Source organism: Eupeodes corollae, chromosome 3 (assembly GCF_945859685.1).
Source record: "Eupeodes corollae chromosome 3, idEupCoro1.1, whole genome shotgun sequence".
NCBI classification, from domain to species: Eukaryota; Metazoa; Arthropoda; class Insecta; order Diptera; family Syrphidae; genus Eupeodes; species Eupeodes corollae.
In genome coordinates, this window is record NC_079149.1 from 13,495,385 (window position 1) to 13,519,026 (window position 23,642).

Here is a 23,642-nt window from a genome sequence, read left to right on the forward strand (position 1 = left end):
TGTTTAAATTAATAAATAAATTAGGTGGCGCAACAGACCTTATAGAGAATTTATCGTCGTCACTAATAACTCTCAATCATTCCTGCATGGAAGTAATGCTGTCAGAGATGGAGGGGACCTGCGGTTTTAAGCCGAACGAACGGAACTTTTCATGACAAGAATAACTCTTGGAAGATTTGTCAATTCCTCGCGAGAGGCAGTACCCATGAACAAAACTTTATACATGTTACAGACAGAGATTGAACCCAAGACCTGGCATGACAGTCCAAAAAATATGTCATCTTAAAAACCAAAGTAAGGTATAGCAATTTCACAAAACAACATTTGTACCTGTTATAGCCTTAATGATTATTAAAATGTGTTAGCTATTAGGTAGCACTTGTCTTTAGCAAGAAAAGTGATGTACTTATTTAATATGACGCAATATCCTCCTTCTGGCTTAGACATCCAACGTGGTAACATCATTGCGAAATAAAAGCAACCATTTTAAAATACAATTGTAGACGTGTTCTTTTCTTTCACACCACGAGTACAACAATTTGGCGACGAGGATTCGAATTGAAAGAAAATTGATACAAATTTTAATTTCATCGATTGAGTACATACATAATCATACATAATTACGAAATATGATTGGTGGTGGTGTTGCTGCGGGTGCTGCTGATGTTGCTGCGGGTGGTCTTTCTGCTGTTGCTGCACCTACGTACGTCGGCGGAGTGCCGCCTAATTTCTCCATAGAATTCTTTGACGAGACTAAAAGTAAATTCGAACGCTGGTTGCAACGTCTTGAAGGAGCGTTTACAATCTTCAATGTCAAAGATTCGGTGATGAGACTCAATTACTTGCTACATTATATTGGGCCAAATACTTTCGATTTACTTTGTGATGGAATCTCCCCAGCAGTACCTGAAACCAAGACCTACGACGAGTTAGTCAACGTGCTCAAGGAGCATTACAATCCGCAGCCTTTAGAAGTAGCGGAGTACTACAAATTTCACCATCGGGAGCAGTTGGAGGGAGAGTCCGTCCGTGAGTACGTAGCCTCGTTGCGTAAAATGGCCATACATTGTAATTTTGGTACTTATTTGACAATTGCACTGCGAAACCAACTTGTTTGTGGCATTCGAGACAAACGAATAAAGGACCTATTGTTGGAAACAAAAGACCTAACGTTCGAGAGAGCGATCCAAATTGCTACGAGCCTAGAAATGTCACAACAAAATTCTACTCAATTAAACGAGACAGCAATTCATAAAAGTTCAGTACATTCAATTAACTTTCATAAAAAAGATCGGAATGCTAAGATCCAGAGCAACCAGACGACGAGGAACAACAACAATCAACACTCATCAGAGAAGTTACACGTGTCAAATTTTAATAAAGGCCAAAGCCAAAAACAAATACATTGCTTCCGTTGCGACGGCCCCCACCTTGCGAACAATTGCTCTCACATAAATACTATTTGTAACTTCTGCAAGATTCGCGGTCATCTGTCAAAAGTGTGTTTTAAAAAACAAAAAAAGAATAAGAAAAACGGTACAGTTAACCACTTAGAAGATGATTGCGAATTGATCAGTGAAGAACCAATAGTTTATATTAACACAATATGTGAGAGTAATGATTGTACAAAAAAAATGTGGATTAACGTGTACATTGAAAATAAATTAATTAAAATGGAAATTGATAGTGGGGCCGGCGTATCGGTTATTAGTTATAATGAATTTTGTAAGAACTTTAGTGATATTCCGATTAAAAGTACTAACATTAAGTTAAATACATATAATAATTCTTCTCTTAATGTTTTAGGTGTTGTTGAGGTTGTTGTTGCTCCGCAGAACTTGAAAATTGAAAAGAGTTTGCAGTTGTATGTTGTTGAGTCAAATAAAAACGCGCTATTTGGAAGAGAGTGGCTGTATGCATTTAATGGTTTACCATTGACGGAGATATTTCGTGAAGAACGCGATACAAAAAATGAAAATTGTTACCAGGTAAATGAAAAAAATTTGAATGTTCAAAACAACTCCAAAGTTTCATATTTACCACCGCAACTTTCAATATTAATTCAAAAATACAGTGCGATATTTGGCGAAGATGTAGGCGAAATTAAGGGACAGCCGGTTTCAATTGAATTAACGCCAAATTCGAAACCTGTGTTTGTTAAGCATAGACCGGTACCGTTCGCGCTTCGGGACTCCATCGCGGAAGAAATAAATAATTTAGTTGCTCAGGGTATTCTTATTCGTGTTGACCACAGTGATTGGGCAACTCCAATCGTGCCGATAGTAAAGGCAAATGGAAAAATACGCCTCTGCGGAGATTTTAAAATTACTTTAAACAAATATATGATCGCGACTGAACATCCTCTCCCCACAATAGACGAGCTTTTTAATGCAATGAATGGCGGTGACAAATTTTCGAAGGTTGACCTTCGCCGTGCTTATTTACAGTGGAAGGTGAGGGAGGAGGATCAGGAAAAATTAACTTTGTCTACGTTTTTAGGTCTGTTTAAATGTACGCGATTGTGGTATGGTCTTAGTTGTGCACCTGTAAAATGGCAGAAAAAAATCGAAGAAATACTTGCTGGGATCGAGGGTGTGGGAGTTTTTATTGACGACATTTGTATCACTGGTCCGGATAATGAGACACATCTCGCAAGATTAGAAACAGTATTTTCGCGTTTGTTTTCATTTGGATTACGTGTAAATTCTGAAAAATCACATTATTTTCAAGACTCGATTGAGTACTGTGGTTTTAAAATTGATAAAGACGGAATTCATAAGACCGCAAGTAAAACAGAAGCGATTGTTAAAGCCCCTTGCCCAACAAATGTATCTGAGGTACGATCTTTGCTAGGTTTAGTAAATTATTATGGACGATTTTTTCATAATCTGTCAGAGATTCTTGAGCCATTGCATGCATTGATTAGGAAAAATAATAAATTTAAATGGACATCAGAATGTGAAAGTGCTTTTAAAGCAATAAAAAAAGAAATTATTTCAGATAATTTTTTGGTGCATTACGCAAAAGATAAGCCGTTGTGTTTGTCGACAGATGCTTCGCCAGTGGGTGTGGGGGCAGTATTGTCCCACATATATCCAGATGGCACTGATAGACCCATCCAGTTTGCTTCACAAACGTTGTCAATTTCACAACGTAAATGGTCTCAAATAGACAAAGAGGCCTACGCTATTATATACGGTCTTAAGAAATTTTATCAATTCCTTTTCGGTCGTCATTTTATTCTATTTACAGACCATAAGCCACTGGTACAAATTTTTGCGGCCGATAAAAGTTTGCCACATATGTCTGCTACACGTATGCAACACTACGCGATTTATTTGCAAGCATTTAATTATACAATAAAGTACAAACGTTCAGAGCAAAATGGCAATGCTGACGCCATGTCAAGACTGCCGATTTCAACCAATGATTCTTTTAAGCTTGAAGAATCTGATTTATTTGAAATAAATCAGATAGAAACATTACCAATTACGGCAAAACAGATTGCAGAGGAAACGTCTAGAGATTTGTTACTGAGTAAATTATTGAAAGGGATTCAAAAGGGGACTCAACTTCAAGCTCACGTACGATTTGGCGTTGACCAAAATGAATTTTCTATACAAAGTGGTTGTATAATGCGAGGTTTGCGGGTCGTTATCCCAACTAAATTTCAAAAAAAAATTCTTGAAGATTTACACTCATCACATTTTGGGGTAACCAGAATGAAAGAACTAGCACGTAGTTTCTGTTGGTGGCCAAAAATTGACCACCAAATTGAAGAATTTGCAAAAAATTGTTCAACTTGTTGTAAATATCAAAATAACCCACCAAAAGTAGAAACCCATCATTGGAGTTATCCATCAAAACCTTGGGACCGGGCCCATTTGGATTTTGCAGGTCCGTTTTTGGGCGTTTATTTATTACTTTTTGTCGATGCGTTCTCCAAATGGCCTGAAGTCCATATCTTGAAAAATATAACGACCGATACAACCATTCCAATTTTGAGAAAAATTTTCGCTACTTTTGGGCTACCAAAAGTTATTTGCACTGACAATGGCAGTCAATTCACGAATATAAAATTTAAACAGTTTTGCGACTCGAATAATATCGTACACAAACGAACTGCACCATATCACCCTGCCACAAATGGTCAGGTAGAGCGTTATGTTCAAACGATAAAAAACAAATTGCGTTGTCTTAAAAACAAAAACGAAGATTTAGAAGTCAAATTAAATAATATTTTGTTCCAATACCGAATTACACCGCACCCTGTTACAAAAAAGTCCCCATCTGAAGTATTATTTAATTATCCTGTTCGAAATAAATTTTCGTTATTATTGCCAGAGAAAAAAGATAATGTTCAACCATTCAATGAAGATATTAGTAGTAGAAGTTTTTCAAAGGGAGAAAGAGTGGCTATTAGAAATTACATTGGCAAGGAAAAATGGAATTTTGGAGAAGTTAATGAAAAAACTGGTTTATTGCATTATAATATTAAACTAGAAAATGGTAAAGATGCGTTCCGGCACGTCGATCAAATCAAAAATGCAGGCAGCCAGGTCGTTGATGGTAATCCCCAGTTCCCGAGTGAAAGTTCGGAGGAGCAACAACAACTTCCGGTACCAGTAAATCAAGAAATTGATAAAGATATAAAGGAAAAACAATCAGACCCTGTTCCAAACGTTTCCGAAAACAAACTACCATTTATACCACGAAAAAGTAATAGAATTCGGAAACCTGTGGATAGGCTGACATATTATTAATGATTTGAAATAATTAAAATGAATCGTGAAATAATATAATTAAGTATAATCATAAAGACTTATAAATTAGAACTAAGTTTTGCTGTTACTTGTATTTAAATTTGAAATTATCTCATTTAGATTTGTAAGTAAGTTTTTAAATTTGTTGAATTATGATTTTGAAATATGTTCAGTTAAAATAATACCATTTGGATGTATAACGAAGAATGTGTTTCTCTTGAAGAGAGAAAATTGTTATAGCCTTAATGATTATTAAAATGTGTTAGCTATTTGGTAGCACTTGTCTTTAGCAATAAAAGTGATGTACTTATTTAATATGACGCAATATCCTCCTTCTGGCTTAGACATCCAACGTGGTAACATCATTGCGAAATAAAAGCAACCATTTTAAAATACAATTGTAGACGTGTTCTTTTCTTTCACACCACGAGTACAACAGTACCAGAAATCGAAAGTTTCAATTTAAGATAAGAAACTATACTTTAATTTGTTGATGTTGTCAAGAAGTATTGATTCCATTTATATAAATTCCTTTCTCCCTTTTCTTTCACTTATCAAAGCAATTGAATCTTAAAGTCCCTTTAAAACTTCTTAGTGCCCCAAAAACATAAATAAAGGTATCGACAAACAAATTGTGAAATGCACGACTTGTCATATTTCTTTCAATAACTTATTCAGCTTTATAGGATGTGTACATATATTATGAAGGTAAAGTATGTATAAGACTTTTACCAGCAACAATGGCGGCGACAACAACGACGACGCACGGTGGAAGGTTTGTCTCTCATCTATAAAAACACTGCGGGAAAGAAAGTTATAAACATCAAAAAACTTACTCCAACATTATAATATACCACAGTACCTATACCTAAATGACAGTAATGAAAACGATTTGGAAATATTTCCTTTGAAGGATCCTTCAAACCACTTTCTTTCATATCCTTGGGTTATTTTCTTTTGTCCTTGTTGCGTGCCTTTATCGTTTATACCTATAAACCTCTATTTATATCTTCAATTCGTTCCAAAGTTGAAGATGGTACTTGCCGTATACTTCAAATATGTAGGTACGAGTAATATATAAAATAAGTCAGAAATAGGAATTTTGCCTTCATTTTGTTCGAAGAGAGAAAGAGGAATATTGTTTTAGTATTTTTTATAGGGAAAGCTTTGTTCTCAAAAAGACAACTCTGGGTTTCTTTTGTCTTTTGAGTAGACTTCCACAACAAAAAAAAAAAAAGAAACTTCAAAGATAATAAAATAAAAATGGAAATGAATCCTTTTGTTCTTTTTAAAGAAAAAAAATAATAAAGAGCCGAACTAAACAAAACGATGGGGTTAAAGCTTAACCTTTCACTTGAAAATACATGAAAAGTCTGAGGTTGGAAACCATTTGTTTGTCTTTGAAAAGTGGAGAAAAAAGATAGATTGCCTTTTAGGGTTATGTTAAGATTTTTATGTTTTCGTAGGGTTGAGCGCCATTGTTCGATTTTTAAAGATGTCGGTAATGAGGTTTCAACTGGTTGATTTTTGACTAAATCTAGAGTTTTAGAGTTATAGGTAGGGAATTTTTAAAATTTTGAAAAGAGTAAAATTATAAGCAGCTTCATTTTTATAGAGGGAGCTTTTTAAGAGGTATACAGCACTTTAAGTTGGCAACACTACATTTTAACTGGCGGCCATTTTATCAGCTGTCAAGTGCTTTATTTTAAGTTTGGTTTTGTTTAACATTTCAACATGAATTATAAATATGCTGGTGCATTAACAATGCTTAGGTATTCTAATTGTTCAATTTCATTTTCAAAATCATGGTTCTCTTCAAAATACGTATCGTGCGAATTTGGTCTACAGCGATGAAGCTCACTTTTGTTTCAATGGATACGTCAATAAACAATCTGACATATTTAGAATGATGATAATCACCAAGTGTACCTATGTTGGAGCCACCGTTACATCCACATAAAAACTTTTAGTATGATGGCATGCTTTTGGGTTAGTGGATTAACTGGTCCGTACTTCTTTACAACTATGCTGGTCAGACCGTCACGGGCAATTGCGACCGGTATAGAGCCATGAGTTTTGACTTTTATCGTTCGTCAATTCAACAAACATCATTTGCAAGAGCTGTGGAAACATTTGATAACCGCATAACGGATAAGGACCCGTGAATATTGCATAGACTTGCTTATTTAAGGTGGCGCTACTGTCCGGGGCGGACCAGGGCCTCAATCAACATGCGTCTCCAGCCAGCTCGGTCTAGCTGTCCACAGTTTCGCACGCCAAGTTGGTTGAGCCCGTATCCGCGGCTTGTTAATGCTTCGCAACGAAGGTATTTTTTACGTGGCCAGGAAGTCAGCCCGACGCACGGCACAACTTCCAACCTGGAGGGCCAGATCCTTAGTATAACTCCAAGGACGAGGAGCCGGATAAACCGCTTCTTACAGGCCTGGACTCCGAATACGTCGAAGAAGTCCTGAAGAAGGTGTTCACTAAGTAGTTCAACCTTACTGGAACTGTAGACGCCATACCGTTGATTCCATCTTGAGAATTCGTCCGCTGCCGTCTGGATGCCTCATTTGCTACCCCCAACAACTTTCCACTGGGGTTAGAACCCAATCTCCTGTGGAGGTTCTAGGCACCCGATGTTCCCCGCGGGGAGGTGAGAGTAAGAGTTGATAGACAGTGGTGGGTTTTGAGAAAAACCTCTGGACGCTTGCGTCCTCTTGAATGCACATGTCTACCATTTGAACATCGAATAATGCATAGAGCTTCAGGAAAAAGGAGAGGTTATAAAAGACGTGTACATGTGTAACGGAGATGATACAGCGTGATAAGGCATTCGCGAATTACGGCCAAAAAAGGATTCCCTGTATTCACAATACGTCAAGGGTAAACTAATAGGTATATCTAAGAGGCTTGATAAGTTCCTGCAGCACTAAAGTCAAACTATACTCTTTGATGAAATGGCTTTCAAAAAGCTTTCAAAACGTAAACCATACTTACATTTAAACTTGAATTGTATATAACATTAAAAAATACATCATAGTGATGGGCCAACAATTGCATCATATATTTTTCCACTATGTTTTAAGTCTCCACTGATGGAATCAAAATAAAATTGTATCATCAGGATATAGCAGCTACCAACTTATATACCTGAGAGACAACAGTTCATCAAAGTCACTCATTCATATACCGAGATACTCTTCATAACTCAAATGCAGAAGGATACTTCTCGCTATTTTAATTTATTTGAATACAAAAAATATTGCATTTCATTTGGAATTTTTGATCCATCATCATTGCATGTGCAAGCTCAATTTTCAGCCCTTTTTATTTCCTATAGATAGGTATATCCTATATAACAAAAACGCATTCACAAAGGAAAAGTTCCACAACCAACTCACAAAAAGACCACAATATATTCCGTGATGTCCGCTGCATTTTGCATCAGTCATCATCATCATCAGTAGGTTCCTGAATAACGTCGAATCCATATTCATGAATCATGCGATGCATTCACCACCATTAGGTGTACTCATAGATACAGAAGTATCTAACTATATAGATTCGCTATAAACCTTCCTAGGAGAGTCTTTCTATCCAACTCAATTATGAAATTAACCGGGAAGTGAGTACTGCAACAAAGTGCAGTATACGAGTGCAGACGTTATAATTTTTTTTTTAAAGTCCGGAATGCACCATTTCGAAAATGCACAATGCATAATACGGTACACATGGAATATAAATAGGTATAGAAGGTAGATAGGTAATTGGATTGTAAAGTTGTTTTTTTGTGCTTTTTTAATTATTGTTTTTCTGGATGAAAGTTGCTGGTGTTCATTAGCATTTTGCAATAGAATTTAAAAATTAATTTAATTGTTGATTCTCAAATCAATTCAATAAAAGAAATCTTTTTTTCCGAGAAGATATTTGTTATATTGTATATCTAATTTATTAAAAATGCCATAATCAAGTTGTATATTATAAGTATTTTATATATCAAACATTCTTTCGACATTCAGTAGTGCAGAAAATTGAGCTTAAAATATAACTTTAATTTGATGATTTAACATTAAAAATGCTAGCTTTGTGGAATATTGGATGATTTCCAACGTTATATCTACTTAAACTTTATTATTGAACAGTTAATGTAAGAAAAAGAACCAAATTTTTCTTTAAAAGGTTTTTTTAAAATTGCGAAATGACAAATTTGAACTTTCATTGATATGTAAACGCACCCTTATGCCAGTGGCTGAACTGTCAATGTCAAAATATTTTAGTAAAAACAAATTTTTCATCATGACGTTCGGTTTTTTCATGTCATTTAAATTGATCAAAATAGCAATTGTCTCGTTTTACTATAAACATATACTTTTCGGTCAAGTTGGAATTTGTTTTTATTATGCTGTTAGATTGGTATAAAAATGACAGACGTGCATTTTGATTATTTTGAGTGCAAAAAAGAAAGCATATGTGAGAAAATGTGTGCAAAAACAAAATTCCGGTGAGTCTCGGGAAAATTTCTAGTAGACTCACTTTGACGTTTCTTTTTTCTCATATTCGTTCATATTGCTGGGATAAACAACATCGAATTTGTTTGAATTTGTTTGTTTATTGCACACTTCAACAGTTTTAATAAATTTTCGGAATCCATTTCCAAAATCCATTTCAAAAACTATCGAAAAATTAAAGTCTACGAGAAGGAGTATTCAAAACAAAACAAACAATAATTGTCAAATTTGAGGCATATGGGGCACGAGTCAACGTGTAATAGCGCTTGCCTCACCCAATACAAATTTATAAGGAAAGTCAAAAGTGCGGGTCGTAAGTCGTGAGTCAACGTGTAGATAATAGGGGACTTAGGTTTAGTCGATCATCTGTACTTTATTCTTAGCTTTCCTAAACAAAACTCTCGTTGTTGATCCTTTAGCAGTATTAAATAAACAGCAAAATTTCCTAAAGATTGATTGATTGATTTTCGGCGGTAAAAAACTTGAGTTTTTTCCGTGGCATGATGATGATGAATTTGTTCTGTAGCTCGTTGATGTCGTCTTGTCGATGTCGGTTGCAATGATGGCAACCATAAATCCTCCAAAAAGTTAAACGTCTTCGCCAGAATATGAGCTATTGATTTGGAAAAAACCCTCATGTCATTCAAAAACTACAACTTCATGCACAAAAAAACATTTTTTCGTGTGCCAGTGGGTGAAGTCATTGGCCCGCTTCTTTTTCCATTGTTGAAAATGACAATCTTGTTAAAGTCAAAGAGAACGCTTCAGATAGATCTCTTAACGTTATTTCTTACCTTAATTTAAAACAGACGATGGAACATACCAAAACAAGTTGTATCAGATGTTATGTGAGGACTTAGCTACTTTAAATTATAATACAAGACGAAAATATGACTATACAAAGAGCGATTTTTTAAAAAGTTTTTTTTTTTTGGAAATAAACAAATTAAAAAATATATACTCGTACAATTGAAAAAACGCATACAATTTATAGTAATGTTTGATGATTATTATGCAAATATTGGAAAGGACTTAAATGGTTTATTAACTAAGTCCAATTCTGGCATACTTTTCCTAACATTCCGGATGGTATCTTAACAATAAATGCTGTAATGTTGGCTACGACCGCGTGATCGGCTTTTCGCCTTAACATAGTTTCACAATGATCTAGAGGCTTTAAATTGCACGATATAAATTGACCAGACCCAAACGTGAAATAAACTGTTCATCGAACTTTCATCTCAAATAGTCTATTGTTACGCGTTAAAGTTAATGTTAACGTTGCGATTCTGTACTGGTGAACACCAAGCAGTGAATTTTTCTGGACGCTCTCCAAATGAGCTTCATTGCTAAACATTATCTTTCGCTTAAAAAAGTGCGCGATGAACTTTATTAAAAAAGTACGCATAATCAATTCCTCACAAGAGATAGTATCAGTGAAAAAAAAATACCTGCAGCGATCCAATTAGTTGATTCATTCTGCGTGTCACATTTTCGCGCAAAATTCATGAGCTAATTCTTTGTGTGCGTCAAAACAAAGTAACCAAACATTGCTGTTGGAATTTAAGATCTTTTCATCGACATTACAAATTCAAACAAACGAGAGGGGCAGTTAACGCCATAGACACACCATATGAAGTCCTGAAACCAATCTGTCATTCTAGTTTGCCTACAAGCTGAAACGTCAACTTACACGCACTCTTAAGTCTAACAGCAATTCCCCACAGCTAAAGTCAATTCACCACCCTCTAAAGTCAATTAACCACGAAAATAAAGTACAGTGATGAGAAATTCTTTAGGGGAGGTACCTAGTGGCTACGGCGACATTAGCTATTGCATTTTTTGGGAAGAGTACTATATTTCAAGCCAGGCGACAAAGTTTGATGACGGATTTGTATAGAACAGTTAAAAACAAGCATTTTTTTACTATGGGATGGGGTCTGTTTTCCCCCCTTTAGAAGGTAGGGGCAATTTATAATAATAATGGTAATACTTACAACTAAGTTTTATACATTTTTTTAAACCCAACACTTTTGTCTATTAGCTTCTTTTTAAATCAAGTCAAAACAATGCAAATTAAAATAGCCTTTGCTAATTACAAAACAGTGACTAAGTTCTAACAATTTCACTATAGGTAAGTTAAATTTTTTAAATAAAAAAAATTGTATAAGTGTGACATCACCTCAACATCACACATAACATAATTGTTTACTTCATCGAGGTGAGTTTGAAAACGTCAACATCGTCAACAGTCAAATGGAAAATAGTGGATAGGAAAATACAAACATTGAAACTCACTTGGACGTGATCTTATGAGTTTTTTAGTTTTTTACATAAAAGTGTGAATGCAACGTTCTTACGCACACTTCAAGGATTCCAGGAAGGTATAAACCATTCATGTAGGTACACTATTGTACCTAGGACACGTATTTTACTATCGAAAATGTTTAAAAATTCAAATATTGGAATTCATTTTGTCATTTGACAGCTTAAATCAAATAAAAATTTCCCACCACAGCAATTAAAAAAAAAAATCTTTCAAAACAAATAAATACACCGCATCAAATTGTTGTTGGATTTCACATTTCAAAATGGACGGAATGTCAAATTATAAATACAACAATGTAAACAAATGGGTGTTGGAGGGTAAAACGTACGAAAGATTTCGGTCTTTATATGATGTGTCTGTGGTTAACGCGACTAATTCTGAAATTAAAGTTATCAACAAAATCATTTGGCAATATCAGCCAGGGAGGTTCGATAACAGCAGTTCCTATTTCTTTTCGAAAGAAGTAAGAACTGATGAAGCCGCCATCGTGTAAACTACATTAAACAGTGAGCTTTATAGCACCCTGGTTTGATCTAGAGCGTAAAAAGGCCAGAAAATTATCATTTGGGTGGTTAAGAGCTTATCGTCGCTCAAGCCGTGATCACCTTGTGTTTCCAAAAGAAAACAAAATACTTTGAGACAGAAGCTCGACGGTTATCAAATTGCATGAATTCGAAGGATTTTTGGAAGTTTTGGAACAATTTGAATGGTAAAACCTTTAAAATCCATCCCAAGTTGAGCCCCTTGCTTTTGGCAGAGCATTTTAAAAAATTTGCTAAACCCAATTTCTGAAGGAAACAACTGTCATTTCGCACATCCGGGTATTTATAATGAAGTTTTGGACACAGATATAACCAACGAAGAAGTAGATGCAGCAATGAACAAAATGAAGGATGGAAAAGCGGCAGGTTTCAATGGGATACCGGCGGAATTTTTTAAGTATCGAACCGTTGAGTTAATAAGTAAGCTTACTGCAATTTACAACGAGGTGTGTGAAACAGAAATGATTCCTTTTAGGGAATCAATCATTTGTACGATCCCCAAAAAAGGAAGCTGGTCCGAGATGTCGAACTATCGAGGAATATCCTTTTTTAATTTGAGTTATAAAATATTTATAGCTCTTGCTGCAAACATGGCTTAATAAATGGATTGAAGAAAATAAGCTGTTGAAAGAATCTCAGGCAGGCTTTAGATCCGGTCACTCACCACTCGAGCATATCTTTGTTCTGAAAAGCATTGACGATTCATTTATAAGAAAAAGGAAGAAGTTATACGCGTTTTTCTGTGGATTTTAAGTCTGCATTTGACACGTTGAATAGGCAAGCTCTTTTCTATAAGCTCTTTGGTATGGGAATATATTTAAAGAGTCCTGCAAAGCCTGTATATGCAGGATACTAATGCAGAAGTTTTAGAACTAATCGCTTTAGAACTGAATCAGGTGTTAGACAAGGTAGTACGATGAGTCCAAGCCTATTCGCTCTATTTATCGAAGACTTAGTGGATTTCTTCCCTGCTGGTATATCGAACACGCGGGAGAATAAATTAAAGCAATCTTGTTTGCGGATAATATTGTGGTTCTCGCCTCATCCCTAGAATCACTACAGCTTATGATAAACCGGATTTTTGAGTGCTGTAAAATATAGAACCTAAAGTACTGTAAGCATGCAAAAGATCATGATTTTTAAGAACGGAGGAGGTAGAAACTGCCTTAATGAAAAATGGAACTACAATGGTGAAAATATAGAGATTGTCAAAGAGTTCAAATACCTTGGAGTGATTTTGAGAAACAATTTAAATATGGAAACGCATCTGAGAGAAAAGCTTACAAGTGCACAAGCCATTTAACTAGAAATGAGCTTTATCAATAAACACCGTCACCGTAAAATGAATGAAAATGAATTGTCAAACAGATATGTCAACACTTTTTGACATTCTCTGCTGTCAAACCATTGCCATCAACCATCGAAACTTCTTATGCAAGTAAGAGGCGTTTTTTATTGGTAAATGTATACGCAGCGCAGCAAAATCTTACACACTAAACAATAACAAAGAAAATAAATAAGGCAGTAAAATAGTGCATATAAATAGTTCAGATAAAGTTTTGGAATGCTTGGAATAGAATGACACTTCATCCAGTTCCAAAAATATTTTTTACTTAAAGGTTGGCAGGATTTTATTATTTGGGGGTGCGTTGGTATTTTTCTTGTGCTCTGTTCTCACTAGAATAAAAATAAATTGGTTTGAAATATTAATCTACGATTAGACTGTCAACGTAAATATTCAATGCGTTGACTATTTGGCATCACCCAAAAACCATAAATAATCACAGTGCTATCTCTAAATTTATTGACGTGTGATGTGTGTTAGGACTCGCCCAAAACCAAAGCGAAACATTTGATGCGAAAACAAAACTTTCTTCATTGGTCGGGTGTAAAGGCTCTCCCAAACCAACGCGAAAGTGGCGCATTCGCCGACGCGGCATTGTTGTTATCATTGTCATTTTTGTTATCATTGCGAATGATTCGCCCTGATTCGTTTCGCGTCAGTTATCGCAGTGTAAGTTTATTTTGAGAAGAGAAATTTTTGGCGCTGCTGTCTACATTGGATTTTTAATGCTGGGTTTTATTATGTTCGTTGTGTCCATACAATGAAGAGAAAATCAATCTGCACATCCCTATCTTACACCCTTGAAATCTATCTATCTTTCACTCATACAATACAAAATCTTTCAAGTTGAACCCAAGAATATTGTTTGCATTTGCTCCTTAATCTACCCATCTCTCTCTTTTTCACTCACATAAAATCTACCTGGCTCCTTGTATGTGGACAGGCACTCTTATGTCATTTCAATCTTTCAATTCATACTCAACTCTATTCTGACTGGACCTGCATGTACACACTAAATTGAACTCTTATTCAACTTTTCATAAAAACAACACAGATATACCAACTTGGAGATTTAAAACAAGAGCGCATATAATAGTGAACATGTGTTCTATTCACACTTTCCATTACTGCACTTACTTTCCATTACTGCACTTACTTCCCATTACTGCACTTACTTTCCATTACTGCACTAGCTATTACTTACCAATAAAATACGCCTAGTATGACTCCCTTTATTGCATCGAAAAATGGAGCTTTATATTGATGAAGTGATTGGACAGCTCAAGACTTATTTTTACTTCCGGTCAAAAGGCGAATATCACATCACAAATGGTTGTGAAATCCTTATTAAAACACCCGGATAGTTGGCAATTAATTGATTTACTTATTACTTTTGAATATAAAGTAACTACCAAATACTTAATATTATTAAATATCAAGTAAATGAATTGAATTTATGTAAAAATAAATAAATTAAGTAGCGACATAATTTTCTATAAATTATGTTTATTTTTATTAAAAAACCTTAAATGTTTTTCTTCATTAAAACATCTACCAACCTATTGCATCTTCTGGCTTCTAATTAAGAACACACTTTCTTTCATTTATTAAGAAAAAAATTGTAGGTATATTACCCTTTTTTTGTTTCAATCCAAAAGGACTCCCATAACAATTAACAAAAAGAAAATAAAAACAGGAATTTTTATTACAAAAGAGGAAGGATACAACTTAAAAAACAAAAACATTATCAGCGATAAAAAAAAAGGGTAAATGTGTTGACATGTGCACCCGCATTTTTTCAATTTAGGGTTGTTTGAGACTTAATTCAGAGAGAGATCGGGAGTATAAAACAAAATGAGTTATTACCGAAAAATAGTAAATGTCAAAACCTTAAATATTTTGAATAAATATTTTTATATGACTTTTAAGATATGATGCATTGAGACCTCATTAGAAGTATTTTAGTATGAGCAAATACTTAAATAGTTAATGTGCTCATCAAGGAATGGAAATGAAAAATGTGTTTTTGTGTCCTTTGATAAGGATATGAAGATATTTCTTCATGTTCATGTGATGTCAAACTAATTTGTTTGGTATGATTATATCGACTTTTGATCTGTGGTGCAGATGTTTAAACGGTCATATATATTAGACAACTTTATTTTGTTGAACCCTTTTCTAATTGAGAAGTCAAATAATCTTTTCACTTGGGTGGTTGCATCTTCTTAGTTATGTTGAAAGATAAAATAGATTTACATGATTGGTATGTTTATCTCCTCGCCATTGTGTTTAGACTTAAACTATAACCTAACCACAAACTGAAACAAAAAACTTTCAAAGCAAGTTGACATTTGACGCCATTTGCAAAATGCAAAATATGGTGCATTCACAATTTACACTACGTTTGCATTACTCTTAGTGCAAAAATCAAGTTAAACAATATAGAAGCAAATTTGTTGGAGAAGTTAAACCATTTTAGTAGTATTTTTGTACGAAAAGACTGTCTTAATTGGACAAAACAAATATGAAGTCAATATTTATTTTTTTGCTTTCAAGACATTTGAGTCGAAAATTAATGTTTAACAATTTATTATTAGTTGTTTTTATGTAGGCTTTCGTTTTTTGAAAAAAACGTTGTCAATTAAATTTGTTTTTAAACTAACAAAATGATAACAACAATGTTTCGCACAAGTTTGATTTTACTATACATTTTTTGTTTCTCAGTCGAAAACTAATTTATATCAGAATTTCTTGAAAGTTTTTATTTCGAATACCAAATAAATCAATTGGATTTTTTTAAAAGAAATCGACCAACCTTTACAACAAACTTTTGTAGAATTTAATGATTTTGATGTTAATATCTTTATTTCTGAAGATATTTAGGTTTTTATTTTATTATTAACAAAAACTGTCGGTTGAACTTTTTATACGAAAATTACTTAATTTTAATTATTATTTTGTATAAGATAAGATTAATTTGAAGCCAATATCTTTGTAAAGATCGTTGTGAAGATAGTCGAGTCGAAACCCAATTTTTCGTATTAATTTGTTTTACTTTTTCTTTCAAAAACCTAGGAATTCGATTTTTCTAAAAATTTAACCAGGTGTCGTTATTCTTTCGTTTGCCTTCGTTCCATTAAATTATTTTAAAGGAAATATCATTGGGTGTTTATAAAATGATCGTTTAGAAAAATATTTTTTTTTTTTGAAAAAACTATCAGTTGATCTTTTCTTAGGTTTTCAACAAATCAAAATGACGTAACAATATAAAGGTCGATAGCTTGAAAGTTATTTCTTTACCTTTTGATGTTATTAACTGTAAGACAAATTGATTTGAAGTGGATATCTCTACTTGTTCTCAAGATATGATCAACCGTAAAAGGTATCCCGAACGTATGGACGTCGGAAAATGTCAATATTTTCAATCTTCCAATTTGGACACATGTCAATAAAGATAATACAAATTAAGAAAAATTTCTTTAAGAAGCATTTATGATACAGCTCCTATTTGGAAAATTAAGGAATTTTCAATTAAAGCTGGTCGATTTTGGAAACTGAATAAAACAAGCTGAGACAAGCCACGAAACAATATTTTTATTTATATTTTTTAGATATTAATATTAACAATTGGGACATTTCAGTTTTCAAAACGTTTTGAAGCTCGAAATCCATTGCTGGCATGTGATGGTTATCACGTTAAGCTTCTGGGTTAGCATAATTATTTATCTTGATACGTGGTTCTAAATCCATTATGCGAAATTTAAAGACCACAATAGGCGGCAAACCGACTGCCTAAGGGCGCCTTGATCGATTTCGGGGAATTTGTTTCCAATACTTCTCTGATGTTATGTTTTTCAACATACCCCCAGTGACAGGAAAACCCTAGCATTAAATTATTTTATTTACAATGAAATTCCAACGATCATTGAATTTTTTGTTGTCATATATTTTGACAGATAAGTTGTCAACAAACTGAACTTTACAAATTCGAATATTTCTTCGCTTAATTTATTTGACTATGATTTTATTAAAGCTCTGTTAAACTTATTTTATATTTAAACAAACGTTACCTTAATGTTTACATACAAAAGCATGACAGAATTAGATTACTTTAATAGAAATATTGTAATCATTTTTCACTTTTTTATTTTAAAAATACCTAAATGCAATTTTAAGATCAAAAAATGTATTAAAAATAAATAAAGGGGTCTATTTTACAATAGAATAAAACAAATTGCATATGATGTGTGATTTAATATTTATTTAAGAGCCCTATCAATGACATTATGTTTAAAAATATAACACAATGGTCACTGCGTCTTCGCTGGGTGAAGCTCATTCGAAAGGTACAGTTTTTGATGCCTTTAGGCTGAATTTTGTGAATTATTCGCTTAAACCTGTAACTTAAGAAAGTCCTACATGAAAAAGTCTAGAGAAGCAAAATCACACGATCTTGGCGGTGAATTCTCGTAGCCTCGGCAAGAGATAACAGAATCGAGCACATAACGCTATCCTGTGATCCTCGACCTACAGCGATCTCCGAAGAAGTGCGGACTGACGCCTCTAGCCCAAAACACACGCCAAACAGTAACTTTATTTGTATGCATTTGCTTGCCATGATCATTTGTCTTTAGTGTCCGATTGACAGAAGATATTTTGGCAGAAAGTAAAAGAGACAAATCAATTCGTCCCTATTGAAACAAAATTTAAAAGTAAATACATATACATATGAAAATTAATATCTTTCTAGAATTCTGAAAACAATTTGGATTTTACACAAGATCTAGTGCGAGGATTATATTGTCAAATTTGAGCACAAGTTTGTTAAAAATGGCTCTAAAGTGCACCATTTATTATGGTAAAATCTCTTTATTTGAACTTGAGTGATGCCAATTCGAAAAATTATTTACAGAAAATAAAAGCTTTTTAATTGAAAAAACTTATTTCAAACTTTACGAAGCAAAATTTCTTCAAATAAAAAAATTACTCTGCTTAGATTTAAATCGCGTATGTTGATCTGATTAGCAAATTTTCACAGATAATTATTCTTATACTCACTTCAAAACTGAAAGTCTTCAATAAATTCGACCAAAAAAGAGCGACGACGACGATGCAACGGTGGAGCGGATTAAAAACAAAACGCAAAACAATTTTTTCTTTATATTACGGTGGTCTGTGGTGCTTGAATGCCAGATCCTTCTTTTATTTTGTTCTTGGTCTTTCTTGTTTTTAATTTTTGTTACAATAAAAGATGGCCGATGATTTATAGTGGCGGCAAATTTGAAAAGTTAAGAATTTTAGTACGAATTTAGAATCTTGACATTTTAAGCTATAATCGCAATGATTTTTTATTTACATTTTAGAATTTTAATTCATATTTAGGTTTTAAGTTTTAATTCAAGTTTAGACTTTAAGTTTTACATTTAAATTAAAGTTTAAGTATAAAAAATATCAAATTGAAAATAAATTTAGTTTTAAGTCAAAAGTTAATTTAAATATAGATTTTAAGTGAATTCAAAAAGTGAGTTGAAGAAAATTCAATAACAGGTTGATGACCTGCTTGTGCATCAACACAAAGAGTCTGTTTTAAACTATTAACTATATTTTAAGTATTTATTAATTTTTAGAAAATCGTTTATAACATTAAAAGAAAAAACTTCTTAGAAATATTTTTGGTATGTATAGTAATTAAGTGCATTTACGTAGACGCTTTACGTTTGATTTTTAAAAACAAAAGTTGACCTATTTTTGAGAAAGCGTGTTTTGAAAGAAATTATTTTTAAAAATCCAAAAAAATGATATTTCCGATCAGCAAATTATTTTTCAAGCAATTTAAAGAAAAATATTTAAATCAGTTCATTAGAGTGAGAAAATTAAAAAAAAGAAAAACAGTTCTGTCTGTTATTTATATCGAAGGAAGCTAAGTAAAAATTAAAAGTTAGAGAAAGTTTTATAAAAATCCAAGATGCTGTTTTTACAAAAACTCGATTTTTGCCAAGAAATTTGTATTTGTATTAGTGTTTTTGGTCTTAAAAAAAAAGAGGCTAATATGCGACCCACACTGTAAACTTCCCATTCCGTCTGTCGATTTGTCTTGCTTATAAAAGTTTGTAGAGTTAGGCTAAAAAAGTTGTTAGTTAAATTATTCTCAATAATTTTAAAATTAACAACAATATATTTCATATAAAGAAATAGTTTAGTTTGAAAATCTAGTTTTGTTAAATAGATTTTTAGTCGAAAACAAATTTTTACCAATTTTTGTAAAAAAAACTGTCATTAGATTTTTCTCAAAATTTTACTGAATTTTAACAGAAATATTTTTTAAAAGATAAAAGTATTTCAAAGCCAATATCTCAAATTTCTTAAAAGATATTTAAGCCAAAAAGCAATTTTTACCAACTTTGATTCAATTTTTTTTTTAGGATTTTATTTTTTGTAAAAAACTGTCAATTTGAGATAAATCTACAAAATTTTTCCGAATGTTGAAAACAATATTTCTTATGAGTTAAAATTGTTGGAAGTCATAATCTCAAATTTCTTAAAACATATTTGAGTCGAAATCAATTTTTAATAACTTTTGTTAAATTTTCTTTTAAGTTTTTATTATTTGTAAACAAAACTGTCAATTTGATTTTTCTCAAAATTTTACTGAATGCTGACAATAATATTTTTAAAAAGATAAAAGGAGTTTAAATCTAATATCTCAAAGTTTTGAAAAAATATTTGAGTCGAAATTCAATTTTTACCAACTTTTGTTAATTTTTTATTTTTTTGTAAAAATTGACAGTTGTCAATTCAATTTTTCTCAAAATTTTACTGAATATTTTTAATAAATATTTTTGAAAGACAAAAGTAGTTTAAGCCAATCAAAGTTTTAAAAAGATATTTGAGTCGAAATTCAATTTTTACCAACTTTTGTTGATTTTTTTTGTAAGTTTTTATTGTTTGTAGAAAAACTGTCAGTTTAATTTTTTTTCAAAATTTTACTGAATTTAAAAAAAAAATATTTTTTAAAAGATAAAAATAGTTTAAAGCCAATATGTTAAATTTTTTAAAAGATATTTAAGCCAAAAATCAATTTTTACCAACTTTTATTAATTTTTTTGCTTATGTTTTTATTTTTTGTAAGAAAACTGTCAATTCAAACCTTTCAATTTTTTTCCAAATATTGAAACCTTTATTTCTTATAAGTTAAAATTAGTTGGAAGTCATAATCTCAAATTTTTGAAAAGATATTTGAGTCGAAAATAAATGTTTACCAACTTTGACTAATGTTTTTTTTAGGTTTTGACTTTTTTTATAAAAAAAAACTGTCAGTTTGATTTTACTCAAAATTTTACCAGATGTTAAAAAAGTTATTTTTCGTTACACAAAATTGTTTTGAAAATAAAATCATTTAAAATTTCATTGATAAAATTTCGAGGTGAAAAATTTTTTGTTCAGTTTTATTGATTTATAAAAAAAACCGTTAAATGGATTTTTTTCAAAAAATATACTTCTTTTATATCACGTTGCAATATATTATATAAAATTGAATGCAAGTCTCTAGCGTTTTTGGTTCTTAAGATATTTAGGGTTAACCAAAATGTTCATCTTTTTTCAAACTGCTATGGTAAGAAAACCACCAACGCAATTTTCTGGAGAGCCCTTTCTGCATCTTTCTGCCTTAATATCTATATAACAAAATTTATTTGAAGTCGATATCTCTTCTGGTTCTTGAGCTATGGACAATGAAAAAATCGTCGCGAACGTACAGACATCTTTCTAAAAATCTTTTATTTCCACTCTAAGGACCTTGAAACGTCGAGAAATGTCAAAATTTTCAATTTGAAAAATCGGACCCATTACATTAACTTCCTATGGGAAGTTGAAAACCTCCAACGTGAATCTGCTTAAAAACTTAATTTCCATAGTTTGAACTCAATGGTTTAGACATAAGGGGCGAGGTCAGTTCACTGGAATTAAATTTTGGCCTAGCGATATAAAAAAGGCGAAGTTAAGAAAAACTATGAACAAAGTTTGTGGTTCAATCTTAATAATTTTTTTTTTTTAATTTTCATAAATACCACTTTTTAAAAAACAATGTAAAATTAGAAAACAAATAGTTTTAAACACCATCACATACATACACTTGTTAAATCCTACCAAATCTTTCTTTTTTATTTTTCGTAATTTGAAATTTCTAGTAGGGGAGAGTGGGGCTTAAAGTAACAGGGGTAAGAAGTAACAGCTAAAAATAATAGGGTTCCCCTTAAAATTAAGAATCGCGTAAAGGAGAAAAATGTGCATCCTTTCCATATCTATCAGCGTCACTACTACAGTTGTCAATTGGACGTCAACGAGAAAAGTTCTGTGTGTGGTCCCAAAAAACAGCAGGTTTCTAACTTTTTTTTTTGTTTGTATTTTTGGACTTTCTGTTCACACAGAAGAGATAGCGTGGTGGTTGTTTTTTTAAACATCCATCATAGTTTTTGTTGTTTTTGTATGTATATCTTATATATGTATGATATTCGGTTTTTTGTATATTAATTTCTTTGTGCGAAATTTCATGGTGAGGCAAGTTGTAACGTTTTTGTGGGGTAAATAGTAACATGTTAAAACTTACCCCTCGATTCTTCTTTTACTGATCGTTGTGATCGCTCAAGATGCCTGGATGCGAAATAACTCCGGAAAGCAATGACAGTGCATGATATTCCGTCAATCGTAAGCAAAGCTCTGCCCTTAGCCCTGAATCCGACAAACATACAAAATGGATTTAAGAAGACTGGAATCGTTCCCCTGAACGAATACATTTTTCAGGATCATGATTTCTTGTAGGCGTTTGTAACTGATCGGCCAAATCCAACAGAATCTGATAACACACTTCCTTATGTGGAACAACAAGCTGAAACAGGAGGAGCCATTTACGAGGAGCAACCTGACCAAACATTACCTGCAGTGGCACAGTCTTCAGTTACTGAACATGTTTTATCATTGGACCCTGTTCCGATACTTACATGTTCACCGGGACCACCCGGATTCGAACTACAAAAAAATAATTTCCCACCCGATCATATAAGGCCTTTACTAAAGGCAGGGCAGCGAAAAAAAAATATAACTCGTATGGTTAGAAAAACGGCAATTTTGACGGATATACCCGAGAAAGCAGCCATTTTGGAGGAAAGAAACAAAGTTCTGGCCAAAAAAAGAACCAAGAACGCAGCTAAAAAGGGGCCTAGGAAAAAACAAAAATAACAGTTGAAGAAAAAGGTAGGTAGCCTCTCCATTAGAAGATGATGATGACCAACAAAGTTTGTATCTCGTTTATTGTGGGGCATTTTCTGAAAGCTTGCCCCCACCAAGTGCGTAAAAAGATCTCTTCGTGTATACGTATGCCTCAACTGTGACACGGATAAAGATTCTTTTTCCTAGTCCTATATTTTTTGATGAATGAATTGTGATTTTTTATTTTTTTGTTTTGAACTTATTTTTTTTTTAATTAAAACTAGGGCTGCTTTTTTACAAAACATATTTAAATAATACATTTTCCTTAGCAAAAGTTTTATATAATTGAATTAAGAGTTATGTTTTTTTTTATCAGATTTTAATAAAATAATAATGTTCATTAAAAATATTTCTTAGTTTTTTATAATTCGTGTTACAACTTACCCCTACTTATGTTACAACTAGCCCCATGTGGGGGTTAGTTGAAACAACACGTTATTTTTTTTCAATGTAATATCTTGACATCTTTCGAGCATTCTTTGTTTAAATTTGTGTGTGGATCTTGTAGCTGAAACATTGTTTTTAAATTTAAAAAAAGTTTTGGCAGACTTATTTTCAAAATATTAGGATCTACAGAGGTTTTCGTATAAAGTGTTACTTTAAGCCCCACTCTCCCCTACCACTCAAAATTACACAGCTGTTGGTTTTCACTTCAATAAGTGTCCTTCAAATTTCCTTTTCAATGAACAAGACATATTAATAAAATAATAAACATCTGAAAAAAAAAACTAATAAAACAAGTGCATCATGCAAATTTACACATTTAATTAAAATTATCTATATCTCCACTTCACCCTAACTCTCGTTTAATATTTCAAACCCTCTATATTGGTATTTCTATACTGACTATGACACCACCACCACCGAAGCGCCGCCTCGCTTTATCGC

General features: G+C 32.7%; 1 protein-coding gene across 1 annotated transcript; it reads left to right on the forward strand.

Annotated features, from left to right (window-relative positions):
* The first annotated feature begins 629 nt into the window (after positions 1-629).
* LOC129949142 (uncharacterized) lies at positions 630-22,724 on the forward strand. The gene is made up of 5 exons (XM_056060414.1): positions 630-1,755; positions 1,807-1,980; positions 2,029-3,537; positions 4,345-4,625; positions 22,308-22,724. Exons 1-5 carry the CDS (start codon positions 630-632, stop codon positions 22,722-22,724), a joined length of 3,507 nt encoding a protein of 1,168 aa, XP_055916389.1.
* Positions 22,725-23,642: the final 918 nt, after the last annotated feature.